Genomic DNA, 27,546 nt, shown 5'->3' on the forward strand with positions numbered 1-27,546 from the left:
GTTTCGTTTTCGGGTCGGCCATTTTAGGTGTTGTCGATCCCGATGGTTTCGGTTTCGGTTTCGAAACAGTCTGCTCAGCAAGTAAGTCCGTGGCCGGGCCCGAAGGCGGGGCTGTGGCTTGCGGCAACGGGTCTTGGGTAAGGCCGACAGGCGATCCCGTGTCCCGGTCGGTATCCTCGTAACCTTCGGGGCAGAGCTCGTCCCCCGAGCTGTCTGCCGCGGCCCCATAAATCTCATCGTCGTCTCCTACCTCGTCGACGTATTCAAGGCCCTGACCCGCGACTCCGTCGTCGTCTCCCGGATCCGCCTCGACCTCCGTCTCGGGTGGGGAGATTTGGAGATGATGACCCTGGTCCTCTTCGTCTTGGTCGCCGAAGATGTTCTCCGGATCCGGGGCCGCTTGTTTAGCTTCCATGCGCATCGCGCGCCGAAGCTTGAGAGTCTTCTTTGAGCGGAACTGTGCACACAACTTGCACTTGCCGTCGTCGTGGTCAGGCGAAAGGCATTTGTTACACACGGGGTGTAGATCGATGTGTGGGTACTTGGACCCACAGAGCGGGCAGTACTTAAACGGGCTCCGCTCCATGTCCGAAAAGTTTTGCAGTCGTGTCGCGATGAGAAGGCCTCAAAGTTCCGAGAGTGAAGAAAACTCTGCTTATTCCGGCTCCAAGAGACGGAAGACTCGAGACCGTGCGCAGACAATACCGACGCAAGAAAATCGAGGCCTTTTGGCCGCTAAAAGTTAGTTTTTCTTGGTTCCGACAGTAAGACGTCGAGACCACATCCGAACCCAATGGCGGAAAAAAACAATCTGGGGATGGAGCCGATGCCCATGCGCACTGTAGTCCAGGGGAGGAGCCACCTATCTCAGGATACTTCGAAGACTCTTCCAGGACAACAATGTGCGATCATCCGAGCCCAACACTAGGCGGCGATCTAATGCTAAGATATGAATTTAGCAGCCCACATGCCTCGAACCTCTTGTATACGCGAGACCTGTTGGCTTTGCCAATGCTTATTTGAGTGGCTGTATTTTTCAGCCTCCATTGCAATGTATTCTTTTACTCATCCATTAATTACACACAAAGTAATCCTTCATTTGAATTGTTTTGCACTAAACGGATATTCTTTATTACGTTCGTCAGTGCTCACATGTAAGCGTTAAACCTATTGGCTTTGTGAATAATTGTTTTATTCGCATGGCAAGTATGTTTTTCTATTTCAACCCTGAAATCTATTATGTTTTGTTACACATAAAGAAGACTAGAATAAATGATGAGGGGAAATAAAATAAGGACACAGAGGGATTAGATATAAATGAGTGAAGAGTAAGAACTACGATATTCACAGGTTTCATGGACCTCACGTCTGCCTTCGACCGAATACCGCAGGAGCAGCTATGGGAAAAAATGTCAGCCTGGGTTCTACCAAACAGCATTTCAAGGCAATCGGTGAGCTCTACACAGGAACCTGGGCTCAGGTCAAAATAGGAGACGGAACGTGTGCAACTAACAAAATGTATACAAAAAACGGACTAAAACGGGGGTGCGTATTGCCTCCATGCTTATTTAATATGTTCCCTGGGACCACTGCCTGCTCCTAAAAAATATTTTTGCACCAACTCACAAAGGGAAAGGGGTTCCCTGGGGACCCATTCCCGTTTGTGAGTGGTTTACCAACTACTTGAAGTAGGGGGTAAATTGCAATTGTTTTGCGACCACAAATTTGGTTGCAAAATAATTATACATTCGTGTTAAACTCGCTATTAGAAAAGGATGCCCTTGGCACGCCCCTTTCTAATGCCGAGTCGCAAACCATATTTTGTGAGTGGCTAATTGGTTAGCGATTCCCAAAATATGGTTTGTGCATGGGACAGACCAATTTTGGGATCAAATTCCAGTTTGCGACCACAAAAAACGGTTGTACATCTGCCCTCTAATCCCCTCGTGGAAGGACCAAACATCAAACCAAAAATGTCGACTATGTAAATACAAGGAGGAAACCCCGGTATATATATTTTCTGGGTCTGCCCAAAGTTCTTGAAAGAAAGAAAGCATTTGCTGAAAGAAATTTTCAGAGATCTAAAACTTAGATCTTGCAGGCAAGCGGTAATTTCGTGGGAAGGCAGAGCCTCAATACCACTCATTTGCAGAGGTGTAACATTTGTAAAAGCAAATATAAAAGCAATTGAACAACTAACATAAGGCACTTGTACCTTAATAAGAAGTCCCGTTGGGGGAACAATATCTGCAGAACATGTAAGAACCAAAGTATTATTGACTAAGTTAAACAATGCACCGACACTTTAAACCTATTGGATCAGAAAATGCAAAAGGGAATAACTGTCTTAATCACAGACAAGAAATCAAAAGAGGAGTTAATTTACACACCAACTATGGAATTGGGGCTATGAAGGAAAACAACTACCTCTTTAGATACGTGATTTAAAGAATATTCAATTTGTATAATAAGCATTGAAGTAAGACTTATGTGGGGACTGCAAGTGAAGATACAAATGGCGGTTTAATAGATAGCCGCTGTAACAATAGAAACATAAGGAAAATGCTACTTACCTAGTATGCATCTGTTCTTGGCATATAGAGCTGTAGAGTCATATTCTTTAGCATAGATCGCCATCTGGTTTTGGGTCTGGATGTTTGCACTTTGTTTTTGTTCGAAGACGTCTTGTAGTCACGAGGTAGGTGGCTCCTCCTTTCGGTGATAGTGTGCATGGACATCAACTCCATCCTTAGATTGTTTTGCCATGAAGGGTGATGATAGAGTTAGTAAAGTAATTAAAGAGATGTCCATGTAAATTGTATCTAAGTGAGATATCACTGCAACAGGTAAAGATACCTGGGGAGGCAGGTGGGTGCATATGACTCTACAGCTCTATATGCCAAGTACAGATGCAAACTGGGTAAGTAGCATTTTCCATTCGAGATTTATGAGCTGTAGATCATATGCTTTAGCATAGACTATACAGCAGCTATTTTGAAGTGGTGGCTAACCTGTAGCTGTTGCAGTGGTTTGAAATACTGTTTGTAAACCGGCCCGGCCCACACTAGCCTGTTGTTTTGCTAAAACATCTACACAATAGTGTTTTGTGAATGTGTTTGGTGTAGACCATGTTGCAGCTTTGCAGATGTCATCTATGGTTATGTTTCCTAAGAATGCTATAGATGCCCCTAATTTGCGTGTAGAATGCACCCTAGGAGGAATTGTTAGTGTGTGTTTAGCTTTCATGTAGTATATTTGAATGCACTTAACTATCCACCTTGCAATGCTTGGTTTTGAGATGGGATTGCCTTTATGTGGTGGAGTAAGAGCAATAAAGAGTTGTTTAGTTTTCCTAAAGGACTTTGTTCTTTCTATGTAATATAGCAGTGCTCTCTTGACATCTGATGTGTGAAGGGCACATTCTGCCACTTAATCTGGTTGAGGGGAGAATACAGGCAACTCAACAGATTGGTTGATATTAAAGGCAGAGATGACTTTAGGTAAGAATTTGGGGTTAGTCCTAAGGACCACTTTGCTTTGGTGTATTTGCAAAAATGGTTCCTCTAAGGTTAGTACCTGAAGCTCACCCACTCTTCTCAGAGAAGTGATGGCTATAAGGAAGGCTACATTCCAGGTGAGAAATTGTATTTCGCATTTGTGCAACGGCTCGAATGGTGGACCTATGAGTCTTGTAAGGACTATGTTAAGGTTCCACACTGGGGAAGGTGGAAGTCTGGGAGGAATGAGTCTTTTGAGTCCTTCCATAAAAGCATTAATAGCGGGTACTCTAAAAAGAGATAAGTGGTGTCTATTTTGCAGATATGCTGCTATTGTATTGAGATGTAAGCGTATGGATGTGTATGCTAAATTAGAAAGTTGCAGGTGTAATAAATAACAAATTATGCTTTGTATTGAAGCATCTAATGGATTGATCTGATACACTTTGCGGCATAGCATGCCCTTGTGGTAGGGCTACTAGCCTCTTTGATCACATTCATACAGTCTGGTGGAAGACTAAGGTAGCCAAACTCTAGGACTTCAGGTGCCAAATAGCAAGGTTGACCTGATTGGGATCTCGATGTCTTATCTCTCCATGGTTCTGAGTAAGGAACTTTGGGGAAATGTGTAGTTTTTGGTGAAGGGACTACTGATAGTTCCAGCAGAGTTGGGAATCAGTGTTGTCTGGCCCATGGGAAGCAACTAGGATAAGCGTCAGGGAGCGTTTTTTGAGTTTTCGAACCACTAATGGAATGAGTGGGAGAGTTGGAAACGCGTAATCAACTACTCCTGACCAATTCATCCATAGTGCATTGCCTTTAGACAATGGGTGTGGATGTTTGGACGCGAAGTTTGGGCATTTTGTGTTTTGGTAGGTGGCGAACAGATCTATCTCTGGAAAACCCCACATTTGCAAGAATGGGAGGAGAACTTGAGGGTGAAGTTCCCATTAATATATCTGCTGTCGTTGACGACTGAGCAGATCTGCAACTTGGTTGTGTACTCCTGGAAGGTGTTCTGCAAGGAGATATATCTTTGGGGTATGGCCCATCTCCAGATGCTTTGTGCTAACTGTGACAGCTGTAGAGAGTGTGTCCCCCCTGTTTTTTTATGTAGTACATGGCTGTCATGTTGTCTGTGCGTACCAGGACAACTTTACCCACTAGATGAAGTTGAAAAGTTTTTAATGCTAGAAAAATTGCTAGCAGTTCTAGATGGATTATGTGGAGTTGTTTTTGTTGCAGAGTCCACATGCCCTGGATGGTATGTTTTCCCATATGTGCTCCCCAACCAGTGAGGGATGCGTCTGCTGTTATAACTATCTGTGGAACGGGATCGAGAAATGGCTGCCCCTGGAAAGGTTTTGTACGTGCCACCACTACAGAGAGCGATGAGTACGGCCATCTATCAACACCAGATCTGATAACGGACCTTGAGCCTGGTTCCACTGATGAGCATTCCTGTAGGGGACGCATTTAAAGTCTTGCATATGGGACGATTAAAATGCAAGAAGCCATCATTACGATTAGTTGCATGAACACTCTGGCTGGCAGTGAGTGTTGAGGCTGAAACTGTGAAATTAGAGCTTACATGTTGCGAATCCTGACTGGGTTTGGGTATGCTAAGGCTTCACGAGTACTATTGTGGCTCCTAGATACACTTGCGTGTTGGGTGGTTGGAGGTGAGACTTAATAATAATAATAAAGGAGTTTATAAAGCGCATGGTTACGCCACACCGGCGTGTCCCCGCGCTACGGTGAGAGAAAGAGGCAGCGCCTCAACCACATCCAGAACAGCCCACCTAATCAACATGAGAACAGATGGGTTTTAAGAGCCTTCCTAAACTTTAATTCAGAAGTTTCCATCCGGAGGCTCGGAGGGAGCTTGTTCCAGCTCTGAGCCGCCAGGAGCCGAAAATACCTCCCTCCCATTCTGTCCTTCTTCACCTTCGGCACTAGCAACAGGCCAGTCCCACTCGATCTCAGGGACCTTACGGGCACATAGCAGGTAACAAGATCCCTCAAATAAGAAGGACCCGTGTCCTGAATGATGCAATGGCATATGCACAGCGCCTTAAACATCACTCTTCTTTACTGGTAGCCAGTGCAGCGTGTCCAAGGCTCTTTTGGAGGCCGCCCTCCTAGGCTGCATAAGCACCAGCCGTGCGGCGGCATTCTGCACAACTTGCAATTTTCCAAAGCATTTAGCTGTGGCGCCAAGATATAGTATGTTAACATAATCTAGGCGCGATGTAATGAGGGCATGCACCAGCGTCTTCTAGGCCTCTATAGGAAGGAGATCCATTGTTTTCCACAAGCTTTTAAGGACTCCGAAACACGTCCCCACTATCCATCTAATACGGACTTCATATGAGGGATTGGAGTCCAACCATACGCCAAGGTTTTTCACCTGGGTGCATGGTGTAGGAGTGGGGCCCAGTCTCGGAGGCCACCAAGCCGACGTTCAGCCTGACGGAGTACCCCCCTACCACAAGCACCTCAGTCTTCATACCATTAAGTTTCAGGCAGTTCTTGGCCATCGAGGAGGCAAGCTCCTGCATGCATGCCCTGAAGTTAGAGGCTGCCACGTCCGGTGCCTGTGATAGAGAAATCACCAGCTGGGTATCGTCGGCATATGAGACGACACTAATTCCAAAACCTTCCGCTATCTCGGCCAGAGGTGTTACGTATAGGTTAAACACGGTAGGACTCGGGGCCGAGCCCTGTGGCACACCCTGTTCCAGTTTGATGTCCTTGGAGTAGTGCACACCCTGTCTAACCTGAAAGCGTCGCTCTGCCAGAAAGGATTGCAACCATTTTAGGGCCGGGCCTGAGACACCGCCCTTGTTCAGACACTGCAGCAAGGTGTAATGGGCCACAGTGTCAAAGGCAGTGATCAGGTCCAGCAGAATCAGGGCCATAGTATGCCCCGCATCTGCCCCCTGTCTGATGACCTCCGTGGCAAGGAGTAGTGCAGACTTCGTAGAATGTACCGCCCGGAAGCCCGATTGGGACGGGTGCAGAAGGCTAGATTCCTCAACATGAGTCATAAGCTGTTGGTTTACAACCTTCTATGCCACCTTAGCCAGAGAAGGCAGAAGCGAGATAGGTCGCAGATTTTCAAGTTTGACCGGGCTGATGTTCGTCTTCTTCTGGAGTGGGAGAAAAAAATGGCTTTTTTTCCATCTCCCTGGCACCGTGTGTGATCTAAACAAGACCTCCAGGATATGCCTTATATAGGGCTCAAGAATAGCCATACTCTCGCCCAGCACCTTGGGTGAGGCGGGGTCTCTGGGTGAGCCAGATTTAATGCTTAGACAGATTTTACTGAGTAGCTCAGGGGAGGGAATAGTGAAGTTATCCAGTCTCCGACCCGCCCCAGCGCCTCCGATCAGTTCCACAAATTCCATACCCATCCTAACGGTCCCAGGGAATGAGGAATACATTTTCTACACTTTCTCCGAGAAATAGTTCGCAATCCGATTGCATGACTCAACCGAGCCCACTATCGGCGCGACGGTAGCTGCAAGGGAGGAAATCTCCTTGTAGATTTTAAAAAGTTCTTTAGTAGAATTTACCGCAGCCCCAATTCTGGCCTGTCCATCTAATGAGTCCATAATTTTTTTTGTTTTTCAATGTATTCCAGTCTATCCTGACTCAAAAATCCCTTTCTCCATTGCCTCTCCAGGCTTTTGCCAGGTGCAGAGCCATGTTAAACCAAGGAGCTGATTTATGTGCCCTACCCACAGTCTTATTAGCAAGCAGCGGGCCGCACTATTAAGTGCTTCGCCTATGCGCTTCTCCAGATTTTGGCAGGCAGTTTCAATATCTGTGCCCCCCCGGGGGCCCACCCAAGATCAGCGCTCTATTAAAATCATCCCGCAGGAAATCTTTCCATTTCCTGCAAGGGTGATTACATGTGGGTTTTTCCTGGACTCCGGTCTCTGGAACCCTCACCACAAAGGGGATCAGAAAATGGTCCGACCAGGGGACAGGTTGGTGAGGTTTATGGTGAAACCTAAATCGTGAAGCAGTTGGACTGTCTTTAGAGTGTGATATATGCAGCATTGTTGGGATCTGGCTTATATCAGCCAGTCGTCTATGTAAAGAAAGACATGAACGTGTTGTCTTAGATGAGCTGCGACTACAGCGAGGCACTTGGTGAAAACCCTGAGTGCTGTAGTTACTCCGAATGGGAGGGCTTTGAAATGGTAATGTTGTCCGTCCAACTACTTTGTATGTAAGTAGACCTGCACACCTGTTGAATCTGCTTCAAAACTCAAATTTATTGTTATAGGTCAGAATAAGATCTGAACTGTTTTTGCGTTCTGCTGCGTTGTGGGGTATAGCCCTAACCCCTGTGTAAAACTTGTAAGTGCGAAGACCCGGAAACATCCGAGCCTACGCAGTGCACAGCTAAGTCTCTAAGGTTTCAAATGTTTGTCTAGTTTCCTACGTTTCTCGTTCATACAATAGAAATATTTACACTCTTTTTTTATAGTATTTCTTATTTCAATATTGTATTATTATGTTGAAAACAACAATCAATTTGGATAACAAACAATAAATCCAATTGCTTTTTGCCATATGTTGTTTAACAAAAACAGACTTCATACCAAATCTTGCTAACATAAAAGTTCAAAAATGCGACCCTATGCATTTCGGGTTTGAAAAACCCTTCTTCACGGGTACATATAATATGGTAATGACGATATGAAGGTTAGAAAAGCGACTTCAATCATCCTCCGTATGGAACTACAAGAACAGAATTATAAACATTTATCAATTCTATCTATGCTTCATAAAATGATACATGTAAAGAGTAGGATTTGCACACAACATGCAATGACTCATGAGAAACATGCTTGAGTAGAGAAACAAACAAGAAACCGAGAAATGAAGCCCAACCTGTGAAAAAAAAGTGAACCAACGTGACGAATACACAATTCTATATGTGCTACTATTAAGTGAGAAAGGTGCCGGAAAAAGAACGAGGTGCCCCACTTCTTATGCTCGCTATTTAAGGCCGACTAGAGAGTACAATACGTTGAACATGTACCAGTCTTACTGCGTCTTTATGAAAGAGCACGATCACCTCTCTGTACATACAGAAACACAAACAAGAATCATAGCGAACGTGAGACGGCATATATATTAAAAAATAGAGAAGCTCTGTGTTCTATGATTAAAACAATTCTTACCAAAATGCCGATTTTAGAGCTCCATATCTAAAAGCAAAATCAGCCATCAATTAGATATCAAACTCTGAATAACAAAAGAACCAAGATTATCTGTACAATTTAAAAACCTGGTTACTACCACTGGACGCTCATCTTTTTACTCGCGCCAACCGTCAGTGAAACAAACAAGTCCACACAGCTGAGACGTGAGTGCCGACGTGGTGACGTATCCGGCTTCAAAAAGCCTGGTAATTCAAAAAACAACTTTATTTATTCCTAAAAGTGCATCAAAGACCACTCAGGTGCCACAAAAGGACACCCAGAATGAAGCGCTCTTCTTCTGTTATCAAACCGCTCATAAAACAACTGAGCGAAGAAATTACAAGTGCAAAAGAGTATCGTATGATGCGAATGCTTGTCCCACTGCAGCGCAAAATCGTGAGGATGGCCAATGAGAACCGTGGTGCATAATAAGGGCTCTAAGGTGCAAATGCTAACACAGAAATGCCCAAAACCAAAGAATAAGTGTATGAATAACCGGTGCAAACATAAAAACATGAAATAGAGGGGTAATATACTGTGTCTGTGTGCAAATCCTGTACATAATGTAAATCACGTTACGTGGAACGTTGTTCATTATCAAGACAATAGATATATACAGTTACAAAAAACATAGCAGTTCATAATGATCATTCAGACTTCCTCGAAGGATGGTGCCCAAGTATTTAATCCAAAATGTTTCTCTACGTGCTAGAGAGACATTATAATCTATTCCTGGAACATCATCCATTTTTTTTGTACTGTAAATCTGATCTGACGAATAGTGTGTGGTGTGGTGACCCAATGTGCTGCTAGGCAGGAATTACAATTTTTATTGCGGATCATGCGTTTGTGTTCTATGATACGTGTTTGGATTTTACGTGATGTTCTGCCCATGGACATTGGATTGCATAGATAAAACACTCTGTGTTACAATCTGAGGTATGTCTCAGCTGAATTTTCTGCCCTTTATGAGGATGAGAAGAGGTATTTCCTGGAATCCTGTTGCTACATTGTCCACAGTTCCAACATGTCTTCATACTTTCAGCTTTCACTAAAATAGACCCAAGCAGTTTCATGAATTCATTAGTGGGATCTGTATCCAACTGAATGCAAGTCTCAGTGTTATAAACATGTGAATTCACACTTTGTTTGTAGAATTCTGTATCCATGGCAACAAGCGCTCCCCCCTTGTCTGCTGGTTGAAAGATTACTTCTTTGTCCTGTCTCAGGGAGTTCAATATACGGTTCACATCACATCAAGAGCAAACAAGGCCACCAGAGATTTTTCGTCCTAAAAGTAATTTCATGGCCTCATTTTCGTACAAAAGTTTGGCTAACTTTGAAATGTTGGTTAAAAAAGATCTGGAGAAAATCAAGTACAGAAAACCTAAGCATACAAATTTAACAAAGAAAGAGCTGCGTATCTTGAACTTCCTGAGACAGGACAAAGGACTCGTTAGTTTCACTGACGGTTGGCGCGAGTAAAAGGGTGAGCGTCCAGTGGTTCATAACCAGGTTTTTAAGATGTACAGATAATCTTGGTTCTTTTGTTATTCAGAGTTTGATATCTAATTGATGGCTGATTTTGCTTTTAGATACAGAGCTCTAAAATCAGTATTTTGGTGCATGTTCAACGTATTATACTCTCTAGTTGACCTTAAATAGCTAGCATACAAAGTGGGGCACCTCGTTCTTTTTCCTGCACCATTCTCACTTAAGCTAATAGTAGCACATATAGAATCGTGTATTTGTCACGTTGGTTCACCTTTTTATCACAGGTTGGGCTTCATTTCTCAGTTTCTTGTTTGTTTCTCAACACAAGCATGTTTTCTCATGAGTCATTGCATGTTGAGTACAAATCCTACTCTTTACATGTATCACTTTATGAAGCATACAGATAATTGATAAATGTTTCTAATTCTGTTCTTGTAGTTCCATACGGAGGCTGCTTGAAGTCGCTTTTCCAACTTTCATAACGTCATTACCATATTATATGTACCCCTGAAGAAGGGGTTTTCAAACCCGAAATGCATTGCGTTTTTGAACTTTTATGTTAGCAAGATTTGGTATAAAGTCTGTTTTTGTTAAACAACATATGTCAAAAAGCAATTGGATTTATTGTTTGTTATCCAAATTGATTGTTGTTTTCAACATAATAATACAATATTGAAATAAGAAATACATGATATAAAAAAATGAGTGTAAATATGTTTATTGTATCCACGAGAAGGAATATGCTACTTACCAGTATGCATCTGTTCTTGGCATGTAGGGCTGCTGATATTTATATCTATGCATAGATCGCCGCCTAGGGTTGGGTCCGGATGATTGCACATTGTTGTCCTCGAAGAGTCTTGGAAGTATCACAAGATAGGTGGCTCCTCCCCTGGACTACAGTGCGCATGGGCATCCCCTCCATGCTCAGATTGTTTTTCGCCATTGTGGCAGAGATGGAGTGTAATATAGTAAGTGATGACCATGCTTTAGAATAAGTGTGAGTGCTACAGCTGCGACAGGCACCGGGGAGGAGGGCGGGCGATATAAATATCAGCAGCCCTACATGCCAAGAACAGATGCATACTGGTAAGTAGCATATTCCGTCGAGGCATGTGGGCTGCTGATTTTATATCTATGCATAGAATAAATAGTAGTACCCTCCTTATTGGCGGTTGCCCGTGCCAGCTGCAGCAGTCTGAAAGAGAGTTCTGAGAATAGCCTGACCTACAGCAGCCTGCTGTTTTAAGTGTACATCCACGCAGTAGTGTTTGGTGAATGTGTGTATGGTGGTCCATGTAGCTACTCTACACATGTCCTCTAGAGGAATGTTACCTAGGAAAGCCATGGATGCCCCTAATTTGCGTGTGGAATGCGCTCTTGGGGGAACTGTTAACGTGCGTTTAGCCTTTTGATAACAGATCTGGATGCATGCAATTACAATTACAATACAATACTTAACAATCCATCTGGCTATACCTGATTTAGAAATTGGGTTGCCCTTGTGCTGTGGAGAGAAGGCAACGAACAGTTGTTTAGTCTTCCTGAAGTCTTTAGTCCTTTCTATGTAATACAGGAGAGCCCTTTTAACATCAAGTGTGTGTCGTGCTCTGTCTGCCACTGAATCAGGATTTGGGAAGAATGCAGGTAGTTCGATAGTTTGGTTAATGTGGAACTGTGACACTACCTTGGGCATAAACTTGGGGTTGGTGCGGAGCACAACCATACTAGCATGAATTTGAATGAAAGGCTCCTGAATAGTGAGGGCTTGCAGCTCGCTAACTTGTCGCAGCAACGTAATTGCGACCAGAATCGCCACTTTCCATGTGAGAAATTGTATCTCACAAGAGTGAAGAGGTTCAAATGGCGGGCCCATGAGCCTGGTGAGGACTATGTTGAGGTTCCAGACCGGCGAAGGTGAGTGTCTTGGAGGAATGACCCTTTTTAGTCCCTCCATAAAAGCTTTAAAGGCTGGAACTCTGAAAAGGGACAGGTGCTGTCTATTTTGAAGATAAGCCGCCATTGCAGCTAAATGTATCCTGATGGAACTATACGCTAGATTACACCTGTATAGGTGCAGCAAGTAACAGATGATGTTTTGCGTGGAAGCATCAAGCGGATTTATGTTATTATTGGAGCAATAGATAACAAAACGCTTCCATTTTGCCGCGTAGCAGGCCCTGGTGGTAGGTCGCCTAGCCTCCTTTATGATGTCCATACAGTCAGGAGGCAGGTTCAGGTAGCCAAACTCTATGACCTCAGGAGCCATATTGCTAGGCTCAACTGCTGCTGATCTGGGTGCTGAATGTCTCCATGGCTCTGAGTGAGGAGACTGGGTGTGAGTCTTAGGCGCTGGTGGAGAACCACGGAAAGTTCTAGGAACGTGGTGTACCACGCCTGCCTTGCCCACGTTGGAGCAACCAGGATGAGTGTCATGGAGTGTTGCCTCATTTTGCGTGCTACCAGCGGTATGAGTGGTGCTGGAGGAAAGGCGTACGCAAATTTGTTCGACCAGTTCATCCATATCGCATTGCCCGAGACTGCGGGTGTGGGAACCTGGCGGCGAAGGTGCGGCATTTTGCGTTTTCGTGTGTGGCGAAGAGGTCTATCTCTGGATGACCCCACTGCTGGAAATATGGTTGGAGCACTGAGGGATGTATCTCCCACTCGTGCATCTGATGGCTCTGTCTGCCGAGCAGGTCCGCCATCTGGTTGTCCTTGCCTGGGAGGTGTTCCGCCATGAGGAACATGTTCCTCTGAATGGCCCACTTCCACATGCTCTGGGCTAGATGGGACAACTGTGGAGAGTGTGTCCCTCCATGCTTTTGGATGTAATACATCGCAGTCATGTTTTTCACGACTTTGCTGCAGAGATGCAACTTGAATGCCTTCATCGCCATGAAGATTGCCATCAGTTCCAGTAGGTTGATGTGCATCTTCTGCTGTTGCGGTGTCCATAGTCCCTGCACTGTATAGTGGAGGACATGCGTTCCCCAGCCCTGGAGAGATGCGTCCGTTGTCACCACTATCTGTGGTACAGGCTCTTGGAACGGTTGTCCCCTGCAAAGGTTGTGTGTGTTCCACCAATGCAGAGAGTTGCATGCACGACCGGTCACCAACACTAGGTCTTTTAGCTGTCCTTGAGCCTGGTTCCACTGGCGCGCCAAGCATTCCTGAAGCGGACGCATGTGTAGCCTCGCGTGGGTGACTATGAAGATGCAGGAGGCCATCATGCCTATTAGTTGCATGAACACCTGCGCTGGGAGTGAGTGCTGTGGCCTGAATTTTTGAATCAACAGTTGCATGCTGTTGACTCTCGCTGCGTTTGGTTGCGCTGTGGCAGCTAGCGTGTTGATTTCCGCGCCTAGGTACTGCTGTACGTGTGCGGGGTGAAGATGGGACTTTTGGTAATTGAGCAAAAATCCCAGACTGTGTAGGAGGTGAATTGTGCGGGACATGTGGTCGGCACACTGCTGGGCTGACTTTGCCTGTACAAGCCAGTCGTCCAGATACGGATAGACATGGACGTGTTGTCTCCGAAGATGCGCGGCTACTGTTGCTAAGCACTTCGTAAACACCCTGGGGGCTGTAGTGACCCCGAAAGGCAGGACTTTGAACTGGTAATGCTGGTTGTTGATGGTGAACCTGAGATATTTCCTGTGACTGGGGTGAATGGGAACGGGGAAATAGGCATCCTTCAGATCTAATGTTGCTAGAAAATCTCCTTGACTTAGCAACGGCAGAACTTGCTGCAGCGTGAGCATGTGAAAGTGTTCTGACAGGATGTATTGGTTTAGAGGTCTGAGGTCTAGAATGGGCCGGAGAGACCCGTCTTTCTTTGGGATTAAGAAGTACAGTGAGTACACCCCTGTACCCTGTTGTTCTAAAGGCACGAGTTCTATGGCGCCTTTTTGCAGCATGGATATGACTTTTGCTGCAATAAGTGCATGTGCTCGGCGGACATAGGACGGTGCCTTGGGGGTATGTTGGGTGGAGTGGAGGTCAGTTCTAGACAATAACCGTGTTGTATAAGTTGTCTCACCCACCTGTCCGTGGTAATGCTTTCACAGACTGGCAGGAACTGCTGGAGTCTCCCCCCGACCGGTGTTATATGGTCGGGGGGCAGTGACAAGGCGTCACTGCTTGTTAGCGGCGGAGGATCTGGAATTATTATTTCCACGTCCTCTGCCCTTGCTGCTGTTCCCATGGTATCCACCCCTATTGTTCTTGTTATAGGTGGTTTGTGTGCCTCCCTTGGTGTATTGAGCTTGCTGCGACGCTTGTCCTCTTGAAGCTCCCCTGTTACTGGAGCGACGAAAGGAACCGCCCCAGAACTGCTGAGACTGCAGAGCTCCCATGGATTTCGCAGTGTCAGTGTCCTTCTTAATCTTCTCAAGAGTGGTGTCTACCTCCGGACCAAACAGGAAGTCAGGGTTTACTGGTTGATTGAGCAGGGTAGTTTGGATCTCCGACTTAAATCCAGAGATGCGGAGCCAAGCATGCCTCCTGAGCATAACGCTAGTGTTTATGGCCCTAGCTGCTGTGTCGGCTGCATTCAACGCGCACTTAATGGACGCGTTGGAGATTAACTTCCCTTCTTGTATAAGCATTTCTGCTCCCTCCTTATAAGCATGTGGCAGGTGTTGCAGTAACTGCTCTAACGTGTCATAGTGTGCCCTGTCATATCTTGCTGACAGGGCTTGGGTATTGGAGATCCTCCAAATATTAGCAGCTTGACGCTCTACACGTTTTCCAGAGGCCTCCAAGATCTTGGATTCTTTGTCCGGAGGAGGAGCATCACCTGTTGTCTGAGAGTTCGCTCTTTTGCGAGCATCAGCCACCACTAAGGAGTCCAGTGGGAGTTGGCCCTTGATGTAGGTAGGGTCCACGGGCGCAGGCCAGTACTTCCTCTCAATTCTTGGGTTCACCACCCGTGCTTTAGTGGGCTCTTTAAAAATATCACTTGCATGTTTGAGCAGCCCTTTGAGCATAGGCAAAGTTTTGATAGACCTTTCTGATGTGGAGAATGTATCAAAAAGAAAGTCTTCTTCCACGGGGTCAGCGTGCATATCTACGTCGTGCCGCCCTCTCAATCAGCGTGTTGAACGCAGCAGTATCTTCAGTAGGTGAAGGCTTGATAGCATATGAAAGAGTATCAGGGGTGGTGTGTGGGTCAGCAGGGTCCACAGTGTCAGCCCACGGCTGGGACTCATCTTGATCAGTATCAATGAGATAGTTAAACTGGTCCTCATTGTCCCCTCCTTCCACATCCTCAGTGATATTTGTGGGAGAGTAGGCATATTCCTGACCATATGATTGCATGGGCTCAAAAAGTATAGGAGAGGTGGTAGAGTCTCTTTTTCTTCAGTGGTATCCTATAATGTTCCATAGGCGCTTTAGGCCTGATCTTACGCTTGTAAACGGTGAGTCGACCTGATTCGGAGTCGATGTATAATTTCGACTGGTTGTCGTGGGACGGTGGCTGGAACACCACGTCTTCCGTCCGAGGCTGAGTGGTTGCGGCAACCGACGTCGACTTGGAAGATCCGGTAGCCTGTGAATGTTGAACAGTTTTAGGCCATGCTGTCGGGGGTAGTCCGAACTTTATCGGCGCCGTAAGTATAGGCGACGGACTGACTGCCTTTGATGGAGGCGGTGTCTTCGATTCGACCGACTTCGACGGTTCAGTGCGTTTCAGGCCTTGTCGAGTCGAGCCGTTGTTGCGCTGCAGGAACGCCCTTGTGCTTCGACGCGGTAGGGTCTTTCGATCCGATTTTGGCTTCGGGTCGAAGGTCTTGACCAACAGCGGCTTCTTCAACTTCGGTTCGATGGTTTCGAGTCCTTCGGAAGAGCCGCCATCTTTGGAGCCGGAAGTCGACGTCAACAGGAGCGTGACGTGCTTCACTGTGGACACAGGCGTAGTCGATCCGGTCTTCGGTTCGACGCCCCCTTTCGACCCCGAGGGGTCGAACGTACGTTTCGACTTGTAAGGTTCCGAAGTCGTCGAGCCGATGGTTGTTTTAACCAGTGTCGGTTTCGATTTCGTGTCTTTTTCTTTCGGTTTCGATTTCTCCACTGAGCGTGGTCGATGAACCGAGGGCTCTTTGGAAATGTTCTTAGTCGGGCCTTGAAGCAGGACTAGAGAACGGTGTTGAAAATCTTGGCTAAGGCCTTACGGCGATGCCTCGACCTGAGCCACGGAAGAGTCTTTATGGGGCCCCGCTACTGCGGTTGGGCCTAGCTCCTCGCTGGAGTCGTCGTCGACGGCTCCGATAGGTTGTACGTCGTCTCCTACCTCGACGATATCTTCATCATGGACGTATAGTTCTTCCTCGTTGTAGGTGGAGTCCGGCTCCGAAGCGGGATCCGAGTGCTCCGGATCCCCTTCTTGTACATGTTCTTCATCGTCACCACCGAAGATGTTTTCCGGGTCTGGCGCCGATTCTCGCGCCGACTGTCGTGCTGCGCGTCGAAGACGGAGAGTTTTCTTCGACCTGAACTTCGAACAGACCATGCAGCTGGCCTCGTCGTGGTCCGGTGAGAGACATTTGTTGCACACCGGGTGCACGTCGATGTGTGGACATTTTGAGTTGCAGACGGGTCAGCGCTTGAACGTACTCCGTTTCATCGTCGATCGTCGAGGGGCCTTTGGTGTCAAAAGCCCAAAAAGTCTTCCGAAGTCTAGTTCAAAGAACTGGAAAGGTAAAAGGCCCCGAACGAAAGACAATACCGACGCCCCTAAGGCCTTTTGGCCTCGAAAAAGAGTATATTCCGAACGTGAGTTAAGAAGTACATCCGAACCCAATGGCGGAAAAAAACAATCTGAGCATGGAGGGGATGCCCATGCGCACTGTAGTCCAGGGGAGGAGCCACCTATCTCGTGATACTTCCAAGACTCTTCCAGGACAACAATGTGCAATCATCCGGACCCAACACTAGGCGGCGATCTATGCATAGATATAAAATCAGCAGCCCACATGCCTCGAACACGTAGGAAACTAGACAAAAACATTTGAAACCTTAGGGACTTTGCTGTGCACTGCGTAGGCTCGGATGTTTCCGGGTCTTCGCACTTACAAGTTTTACACAGGGGTTAAGGCTATACCCCATAACGCAGCAGCACGCAAAAACAGTTCAGATCTTATTCTGATCTACAACATATGGCAAAAAGCTTTCTCTTTCTTGTTGCATCTCATTTCTCCATCTACCTCACCGATCACTAATTCTTGCCTTTCTCTCCACAGGATTTTTCTATCTAAGCCCACCTCTGACTGACAACTCTCTGTGCTACCTCTATTTCTCTACCTCATCTATCTTTCTTTCTCATTTCTGTCTATATACTAGGCCTACGCAGAACTCCGCAAAGTGACCAAGCAGCGAAGTGTGATATGTTGCGCTGATTTTTAGCGCCAGGTGTTTGCCCAGCACTGTAAAATCAGTGTGAATGGCACCATGAACAAGAAGGTGCAGCTTCTTTCTGCAGGTTAAATAGATGCGAGCAAAAGGTTTCTAAATGTGGGCGGTAACGACTAGCCGTGACAGCCTGCGCTGGAAATCTCATCGGGAGGTGGTCTGGAGTTAGATTTTCAATTGGGAGGAAGAGGGAGACTAAGGTCGAAAAAAAGAAAATAGTACAGCATGAGGGGAGTAACTATTGCTCTACACTGCTTTCTCCCTCTAATGCAACAAAACGCATCAACTTTAGTTGCTACTCAGCCTGGAGGAAGACTGGGCGGACACTCACAGTTGAAAGGTGCACACTGTCACAGTGGGAGACGAAGGAGCAAATAATTCACACAATGCAGCGCAGCAACCATAGTTGCTGCATGAGAAGGGAGAGCAGGACAGCCCCCTATCTAATCAGATGTAATGTTTTTGCTCTCTTACCAAGTGCTAGTGCACTTTTAGGTTGTCTAGCGCCACGCGCACACATTTGCACCAGAATGCAGAAGCAAACACCTTGGCCGCACGGTGCAAACATGTGTGCAGACTACTACAAGGATACCCTTAAGAGTACAAAAAAACTATGCTCAATTTTATTTTAACATTCCGCAAACTGTAAGTATGCTGCTCTGTACATCACACATTCAATGTGTGAATGTAAAGACAAATAAAACATTTCTCCCGTCTTATGCCTCCCTCAATATTATTTTTTGATGCAAAGGTAGGTCCGACAATCCTTTAAGATCTGGGTTTGCCTCAGAAACCGTGGGAGGGACTATTGGAATGCCCAGGAACCACTCAAGGTACGCTCCTTTGATGCAATGTAACAAAGCAGAGCATAGAACAATTTGCAATACAAAAAGGGCAACATACAAGGGCAAAACATGTTGCACTGGAAAGTAAATTGGCCATCAAGACTCTTTGCATCAGTTTGCATGGCTTTACGGAGGCGCAAAGTCTTGTTAAGTATGCCAATTTATGTTGTGGCCTCTATCTGAGCCCCTCCAATAAGTCAGGTAGCAGGAATTGTGATCCATTTAACTTCAGAAAAGTCAACAACTAATTAAAACAAATTAGACATTCAGGGGGCTGCTTTCAATTGTAAAATGCAAAAACATATGCTGATCAAATTGGGCGCCAGGCGAGGGGAGCCTCAAGAACATAAGAGAAAGCCAGGAAGAGAGCATGACCTCCCCTTAACTATTTTATTAGCATCACAACTGGAAAGACTTGGCAGGATATGTGCATCAAATAATCTGCAGGAGAGCTCAGAATTGAAAAGTTGCAGCCCTCCTGAGTTAACGGTGGATTCTCCACAAACTGTTTCCCAAACCAGTGAGAAAGCCTATTGCCTTTGAAGTGTTGATTCCACCTTGTTTTCATTTTAAGAGCACACTCTGATCTTTGGCCAAAAGAGGAAGTTGGCCATTCTCCAGGACCTACTGAGAAACTAGGGATTAAAGCAAGGAGGTACTATAAAAAAACACCCATCTGCAGAGAAGAGAGTGGAAGCGGACAGCCATGCTGACATGTGAGCCTAGGCCAAACTTCAAAAGGAGACCTGAAACTCAGCATCCAGATCAGCTGGTAAAAGCCAGCCACAGGAGAAGAGAAGTCTGCCCAAAAACTAGAGAGCAACTGTATGTTGCGAAATTTCCAGGATGTGCATTGTGCTCTTGTCGATAGAGGGTTTCTATAATTAGTCCACCAACGCTTCCGTGCCCTAATATCGTTCAAGAGCAGATGATTTGTTTCAACTCACTCATGCGTCTCCCTGGAGAGGAGTCCCCCATATATTGTTCGGAACTTTGTACCTTGCTAGAGAAGATTTGCATAGTATACAAAGGACTGAGTGGGCAATGACCTAAGAATAACAGTTAAGTGTGTGTCTAGCTTGATGATAACTTCAGGTTTATATACATGTCATATGCGCAGGAAAATGTATTTCATCTCCAAAAAGAAGTGTAAGAGGTGCCTCGCAGGATGATATTCAAGACTCCTAATGTCCAAGGGACAATAGCAAATTTAGGACCTACAGCAAAAAAAAAAAAAAATGACCAATACAAACGTAGTCCAAGGACCTTGACCCAATGCCAGGGATTTCTTTAACAGAGCGTGTAAATTCACAGAACATTTTCTTGTTTAACAGTATAAAGGAGCGCTTAGATTACTGTAATACCATAACTCACCAACACCTCCAAACGGCAAAGCTGCAACGGTGTAGTGCATAATCACATCGTTCGCAGTGACACCACCACTGGAGGTCTCAGAGATCACCTTTTTAATCACCTGGAATATAATAATATTATAAATTTAGTAGGAGTATTACGGGCTGAAGCCCTTTGGAAGATTGCTTCTTCATATTTTCACATTGAGTGTACAGGTCTAGAATGACGCCGCTGGTATGTAGATGATAGAAGAGTTACACTGATATAAAACACAATTAGCTCTTGCATGTGCACATATTGCTGTGAAAAGAGAAATGTGGGTATTTTGCAAAAGAAGAAATGGCCTGCAGATCACTCAATCCCAATCTTGATTTTTTCCATAATACATCGAAAGTGAAAACAAGCCTTCGGGCCAGGTGTACCAAGCCATATTACAATTGCAAACCTTGAAATTAACTTTAATCGCAATGTCTGCAACCACAAAATGGTTTTGGTATGTATTTCCGTCTAACAAAATGGGTTTAGCAACTCATTAAATTGAAATTAGGAAGGTACATTCCTCTCAACTCCGATTCGGTATGGCACGAATCAATGGCTTGCATCTACAACAGAGGTTGAAAATCGCTGATCAGTTACCGACTACTCCTCAAAGGTGGTGGTAACATACGTAAAGGAAACTGTCTCCCCTTGAGACACAATTGTTTTGAGAGTGCTGTGGGCAGCCTTGAGAAGCTGGCTTCTCCTCTTGATGTTTTCCCAAACTAGAACTTTTCTTTACATTTTCTATGTATGTTGTTTATTAAACGTATAAACAGAAAGAGAGAAGCAAAAGGCAGCCCAGGCACCTTTAAAGAACATTTGCACTTTTATAAAAAAATAATGCAGTTTGAGAATGCAAACACAAAGATGGTGGTCTGCTGTTTCTTTAGCGGTGGTGGCAAACAGAGATCTACCTAGACAGGTCGTTCGATGACCCCCTGCAAACTGGAGATTTTGCAATTCAACCTAATAGTACACAAGTCACATTGCAAAACTAAGGGTTAGTCACAAAGTTGCTGTGCAATTTGCAATCAGTTACATATGAATCCTCTCCTTGAAAGGGAACTAACAGTACTTCTCCTCCGAATGGATTATAGTCTGTCTTTGCTTAGAGTCACTGCTTGACAAAGTATACATGCAGGGGTCTCATTCAGTCTGATATGAAACTAAATACTGAAAGCCATCATCCCCAGCATGAACTACTCGGTTCTCTCTGTTAGAGTACAGTTCTTACGGTCGTATGGCATCTCTGAAACATGGCGGAGAATCTCTTTCCCAAAGGAAATGGCTTTCCTGCCTTGTCCAGAATCGCTCCTAGTAACAATACCCTCACACCAGGTTATGGTTATTATTTTACACTGTTCGCAGAGGAGCTCGGCTGGTGCAGCAGCCACGGTGTAAATACGAGATCTGAGAGTTGCATAAAAGGGGTTTAATTCAGGAGCCAAAAGTAGAGGTAAAGACAGAGTAAATAACTTGCAGCGAAGTAGGCATCAGAAAAGCTGCTAGGCTTTCAATAAACAATGATGTTTGGATGAATGACGAAGAAAATTAAAAACTTAAAATATCCACAGACGGACTTGAAACATCTCTGATAAATTCCTTTCCTAATGACTCAACCTCTCATCTGAAGGTGGCAGTGGTTGAAGCCGCCCTTCCTCAATAAGTAGGAGACCTCAATGACAACTACGAACATCTCGTGTGATCAGTTCCTCATTTATGGGCTGAGTAAAAGGAGAACTGGGAAGACAATGACACCACCGCTCTCACAGGGATGCTGACAGAGTAGATGGCCCTTGTTTCTCTTCCTCTCAGAAGTCTGGACTACTTATATTGTAGGCAGATATTTAAATCCTGCGCCATCCACTCTGAATTTTGCATCTACTCACCTCCATATCTAGACACCATTTGTCTTAAGCTATTTTTATCTACCAGGAGATGCTGGATACACTTCTTACAATAGGATTACTGGTCAGTGGGAGTATAAAAGCAGTCATTTAAAAAAAAAAACTCTTTTTATTGATCGCATCATAAGTTATTAGTACAGTTCAAACAATATTTGACAACATTGCATCAAATTGTCTATGGTAAACTATGCCCATTCCTTCTTGTTCAAGGGCCGTTTTTGAGGCTCAATTCCTAATTTGTCCTGGTATGTTCTGTGGTTCTGGAAATCTGGACCCTGTTGTTATCCCGATATCGAGGTCCAATACTCGTGTCACAAAATATCAACGTACCATGACAAATTTGGTGTCAACAGACCGATAATGATTAGGACATCATTCCTATGCATTTGCATCATAATCGAAGGTTGCTAACACCCCTAAATCATAGTTTCCGTCCCGACCCTTTAGACTCCATTTTGTAAACGACATCCATCTTACGTCTTGCCCTCATGATAAGTCAATTAAAGGTCGAGCTTGATCCAAAAGGACACGTCCACCTTCCCTGACTTCCCCCTGACCTGTCCCAACTGACTCCACCGCCTTCAGCTAGACCTGTTTGGGCAGCTCCTCGCCCAGTGGCCGAATAGGATAGCATCAATGCATAACATTCCACAAACCATTCACTACATACAGACCATGCTTTCTGCAAACATGCGCCTGTCCACGTTTTTTGTTTATGGCCAGTTTTATGACTAGGAGGTGCCCTTCTTTATTGAGGTTTCGTCGATATCTGATGGGAGTTCCGGGCCTAACTGGGTAATCTATCAACGAACTGGACATCTAAAATGTGGGCTTGCTTACATGACTTCGCTCTTTGTATTATTGTAGAAATATGTGTATAGCCATATCATAAAGTCAAGAATTCTTGCTCGAAGCTATTACTTTTGTATATAAGGAGAAGGCTGGTTCTGTAAAAACGAACAGTCTCCCGAGAACCTACTATCCGTGTGGTGTACTTCTGGGACACGTGTTACTTGGTAGCTACCAATAAAACTTGATCTTTGACTGCGACTAGAAGACTCCGTGTTTCTGTGGTCCGGAACAAGGGAGAACTCAGAGGTCTTCGGGTGTTATCCCCTGACACCAACGGGTTCCTAAAAACCCGTTACCTCAGTTGGCGCCAAACTCGGGGCGATATCAAGCGGCGACGGTCCAAGCCAGATGTTCGTGAGGAGCTTCGTGTGAAAATTCCAGAGGACGGCCAGCCACTTCAGCGACCCCTGTATGTCGACGTGGTTCCGAAGGTCTTTGCTGCGAGGTTCCCCGCGTCCCGACAGCTACGAAGGACTGCTGCCCTGACTATCCCTTGTTTTGGACCCAGTGATCCTTGGTAGAGCGAAACGATAGACGAGTCTTCTAGCGACGTCACAGATCTTCAAATACTTCAGTTAAGTATAAGTGGAGCGTCTCCCAGTCCTTAGTTTGTCCTTAGTTGTTGGTATCCTTGAGATACGCTTTGATTTGGTACTTGCAAGCCCCAAAGCCGAAGGACTCGTGTTTCCACGAGAAAATATCGTAAACAGATAATCCTTTGAAGTTTGAAGCTAGACTAGTGAGCAAAGATGCCTGGTTTTAGCAGACTTGGAAACTTGTTTTGTCTTGGTTGTAGTAAGGACTCCCGATTAGAGGATTCTTGTCCGGTTCCTCCAATTGGAACTCCAACGTATGAGCTCTATGTAAAGCACGGCGTAGGTCCTATCGCATATAATGAAGTATGGATAAAATACACCCGCAAGGATGGTGTTTTAAAATGGCCCCAATACGGTAGTTTTGACTCAGAAATTTTAGATAATTTAGAGGTCAAATTGTTCAAGAAGAAAGCCCGGCCGGCGATGTTTGACTCTTTCCGTTTATGGCGTAAAGAGGCCAAACAAAAGGAAATTAAATTAGAAAAGAAAAATAAGAGAGAAAGAGGTATTTCGGTAATGCAAGCCGCGATAAAATTTAAAGACAACGAAGAAGATCAAATGAGTGAGCAGTTGCACAGGCAACGTAAAATGGCAATAGATAAATGCTATCCTGTTTTATCATCTCTTCAGCAAGAGACAGTAAAAGAGCGCGAAAAAGATCCATTAATGGCGCATTTGTTAAATTCGCCACCACCCTATGCACAAAATGCCACAGCACCTCCGCAACCTTTAGTTGCACCTCTGGTAGCTGTTATACCGGCTCCTTCACAGCACCCACCAGCTGTTCTTCAGCTGGCTCCTGTTTCTCTGGTGCAGCCTCCTCAAGGCTCACCGATCACATCTACTTCTCCTACTGTTCCTTCTACAACTTCGCCTAGCGCACCTTTTATTACTGCGGATACTCGTTCTACGAATGTTTCTGCTTTGCGTGACTCTGTTCTGCCACCAGTTATTCCTCCACTTTCACCTTCCGTCTGGCATAAAATGGCCAGCATTGTTACTAACTTTCCTTCACCACTTTTTCGGTCGCCTAAAACGACCCCTAATACGGAACGAAGACAATTACGAAGCCAAATGCCTGATTACCAGGAAAGGGAGTCATTGAATAAGTTAGCACGGAATTGGGCTATGGATACAGCGAGATATGATGTAGAGTCTGTCATGAACGTCTTCCGTCAATGGGATGAACCAACGCAAAGATATACGTTTCTGAACAGATGTGTGTTTTTCTGTGTGAGGATTTGGAAGATAATGGTCAGAAGAGCAACCAGCAAGAGTTGTGTAGTGTACGATTTAAATTTGGGGAGGGTATGATCGTAGGTCCCGATGTTGAAAAAGCAGTTGAGATATTATTATCACATCGAAGTACGGGTGGTAATTCTGGGTCATCATCTGAATGTGGTACATCTAGTAGGAAAAGAGCGAGACAGGACCCCATGAGAGAGGTTCCTCCGGTTTGGAGGGAAGGCGATGCCAATGCAGTACCGCCAATTCCGCCTCATTTCCAGCGTGTATGGGTACATGTCCCCTGGAAAAGATCCGAAGTTTTAGCACTCAAGCAGACACTACCTGATCCTCGTAAAAACCCGACTGGGTATTATAAGGAGTTGTCGCAAACTGCAAGCTCATGTATAATGAATTTAGCGGATATAGACATGTTGTTTGGGAACGTTGTTCCCCATCCTTTATGGAGTAAAATCCGTCATACGGATCATGACCAAGAATTAGGTGACTCGTGGGCGAACATTACAACTACAGATGCTAGACAAGTCGGTGGTTTTAAACCTGAGCCGTTAGTAGCTGAACTTCCCGGTAGAATTATAGCGTACATGAAGACAATAATGCCTGAAGTACGCGTAAACTGGGATAAACTCTCTGCGTGCAAGCAAAAGAAAGATGAGAATGTGTCTGACTTTTTCACGAGATTTGAGGAAACTTTCACCGACCATAGTGGTCAGGATATGGCTACCGAGGGTGGCCAAAGATTGTTCGTAGACAAATTTGTACATAATTTGCTTCCTGAACTGTGTACTAAACTAAAAGATTCAGAAAGTGCTTGGGCTGTCTCTACGTCAGCGCAGATTTTAGCAACAGCCCAGTACTATGAAAATAGGCGCAAAGACGAGCTAGATAAGGCAGACAAAAAGACGAAAGATTTAAAAACTACAGTTCTTCTCCAGCAGGCCTATCCGCCTCGTGTGGCTAGTCAGCCCAATTTTCAGCAACAACAGCAGTATTCGAGAAACGCGCAAGGAAACGAGTTTTCCCATCAGCGTGTTCCGTATGGCCCGAATCAATGTGCGTATTGCAAGGAAGAGGGTCACTTCAAAAGTAATTGTCCGGCTCTTGCGCGACGCTTGAACGGTGTTTCAGGTGTAAGGGGAAGAGGTGTTCAACATGCCCCTAGAGGTAGGGGCCGTGGAAATTTCTCCCAGAACACAGTTTCTTTTCCGCCTCAGAATTCCATGAATAGCTTTGACCAACAGAATAATGCATCGTCTAAGTCAGCTCAGTACTATACTGACGACTATTACACCGAACACGATACTGAGGGTAACGATTGCTAGGACAGCCATGGACAAAGAGAGGGAGTCGTTTCAGTTCCAGTAGATCAGAATGGACCTTATGTCGAGGTAATTACATCAGGAGTGTCGGAGCCATTTCTGCTGGATACTGGTGCTACAAAAAGTTCTATTATGCACTCGAAACTTCCTGGCGCACCTTTGTCTGGCGAAATGAATGTCTCAGTAGGTTTCTCTGGCGCCCCTGTTAGAAACCCGATCTCTAGTCCTATATTACTTTCTGTTGGCCCATGCGAGTTGGAAGCACCCCTCATTCTTACGACAGGTTGCGGTGAAAATTTGTTAGGTTTGGATTTCCTAAAAAGGTTATATGCGACTCTATACTGTTCCCCCTTGGGAGTACAACTTACTTTAGGTAAGAAAGTCATTTCTCCAATGTATTTGTCAAAGGAAAATATTCCAGCTGAATTGTTATCACTCCCTGATATACTTTGGGCTAATGGTTCTAATGATGTCGGTCGTTTGGAGATAGCACCGTATGTCATAACTTTGAAAGCCAACGTTAGGTTGCCACGTATTCCTCAATACAAAATATCTAGCGAATGCGAAAAGGCGTTGTTGACGATCGTTTATGATCTGATCGATAAAGATGTTATCGAAGAAACAACAGGTAACGTTTGTAACAGTCCAGTTTTGCCAGTCTTAAAACGTACTGATCCTTCACAGCCCCCTGTGTATAGGTTTGTGATTGACCTCAGAGAAGTAAATAAGGTAGTTATCCCACAGTTTCCAGTTGTCCCCGACATTACTGCTTTATTGACAATGGTTCCAGCTTCAGCAGCTTGGTTCTCGGTGATTAACCTGAAGAACGCTTTCTTCAGCATCCCGATTGCTGAAGAGAGTAGAGACCTTTTCGGCTTCAATTTAGGAGGACGAAGCTTCCGCTTCAAGTGCGCTCCTCAAGGCTACTGCGAAAGCCCATCAATATTCAGTCAGGCTCTGAAAACACAATTAGACGCATTGTGCTGCCAGATGGGTCAACTTTGATTCAGTACATAGATGATCTGCTGATCGCTGCAGACACTGAAGAAATTTGCAAACATGCCACATTGTCATTATTGCATCACTTATGTGACATGAAGCACAAAGTCTCTCTTTCCAAACTACAATTTTGTCGACAAGACGTAACCTACTTAGGTCACATCTTATCGAAGGAGGGAAGGAGACTGACACCAGAAAGAATACAGGCAATCGCAGAACTAAGTGCCCCAAGGACACAGAGAGAGGTTCGAGCCTTCTTGGGCATTACATCGTACTGTAGACAATGGATACCGAATTTCTCACTACTAGCTAAACCCTTGCTGGCACTACTCTGCAAAGACACACCCAATCCTATGCCCTGGTCTGAAGATTGTCAGACGAGTTTCCACGAGTTGCGTGATGCATTATGTTCGGCTCCTGTGTTGGGAAACCCCAACTACAGTAAGCCTTTTACATTATATGTCCACGAAAAGGAAGGTTGTGCATTATCAGTCTTAACGCAAAACTTTGGGGACAAACAGCGCCCATGCGCGTATTTTTCGGCAACTCTAGATCCTGTGGCTAAAGCCCTTCCAAGTTGTCTGAGAGCAACCGCCGCAGCAGCTGTCTGCATTCGACAGTCTGCTGGATTAGTCATGAATAATACTCTGATCGTTGTGGTTCCGCATGCAGTAGACATTTTGCTAAATAGGACAAAGACACAACACCTCACTAGCGCTCGACTATCCAGTTACGAACTTACACTGCTAGCAAGTCACATCCACA

The 27,546-nt window shown here is 45.2% G+C and overlaps 1 protein-coding gene across 4 annotated transcripts in view; it reads right to left on the minus strand.

Annotated features, from left to right (window-relative positions):
- Nucleotides 1-27,546, minus strand: part of ALDH3A2 (aldehyde dehydrogenase 3 family member A2) — a 518,837-nt gene that overhangs the window by 174,731 nt on the left and 316,560 nt on the right. For all 4 annotated transcript variants that reach the window (XM_078679908.1, XM_078679906.1, XM_078679909.1 and 1 more), the window contains exon 9: nucleotides 19,846-19,945. In XM_078679908.1, coding sequence (XP_078536034.1) covers nucleotides 19,846-19,945 — 100 coding nt within the window. The remainder of the gene's footprint in view (nucleotides 1-19,845; nucleotides 19,946-27,546) is intronic.

Source organism: Lissotriton helveticus, chromosome 3_1, assembly GCF_964261635.1.
Source record: "Lissotriton helveticus chromosome 3_1, aLisHel1.1, whole genome shotgun sequence".
In the NCBI taxonomy this organism is placed as follows: domain Eukaryota; kingdom Metazoa; phylum Chordata; class Amphibia; order Caudata; family Salamandridae; genus Lissotriton; species Lissotriton helveticus.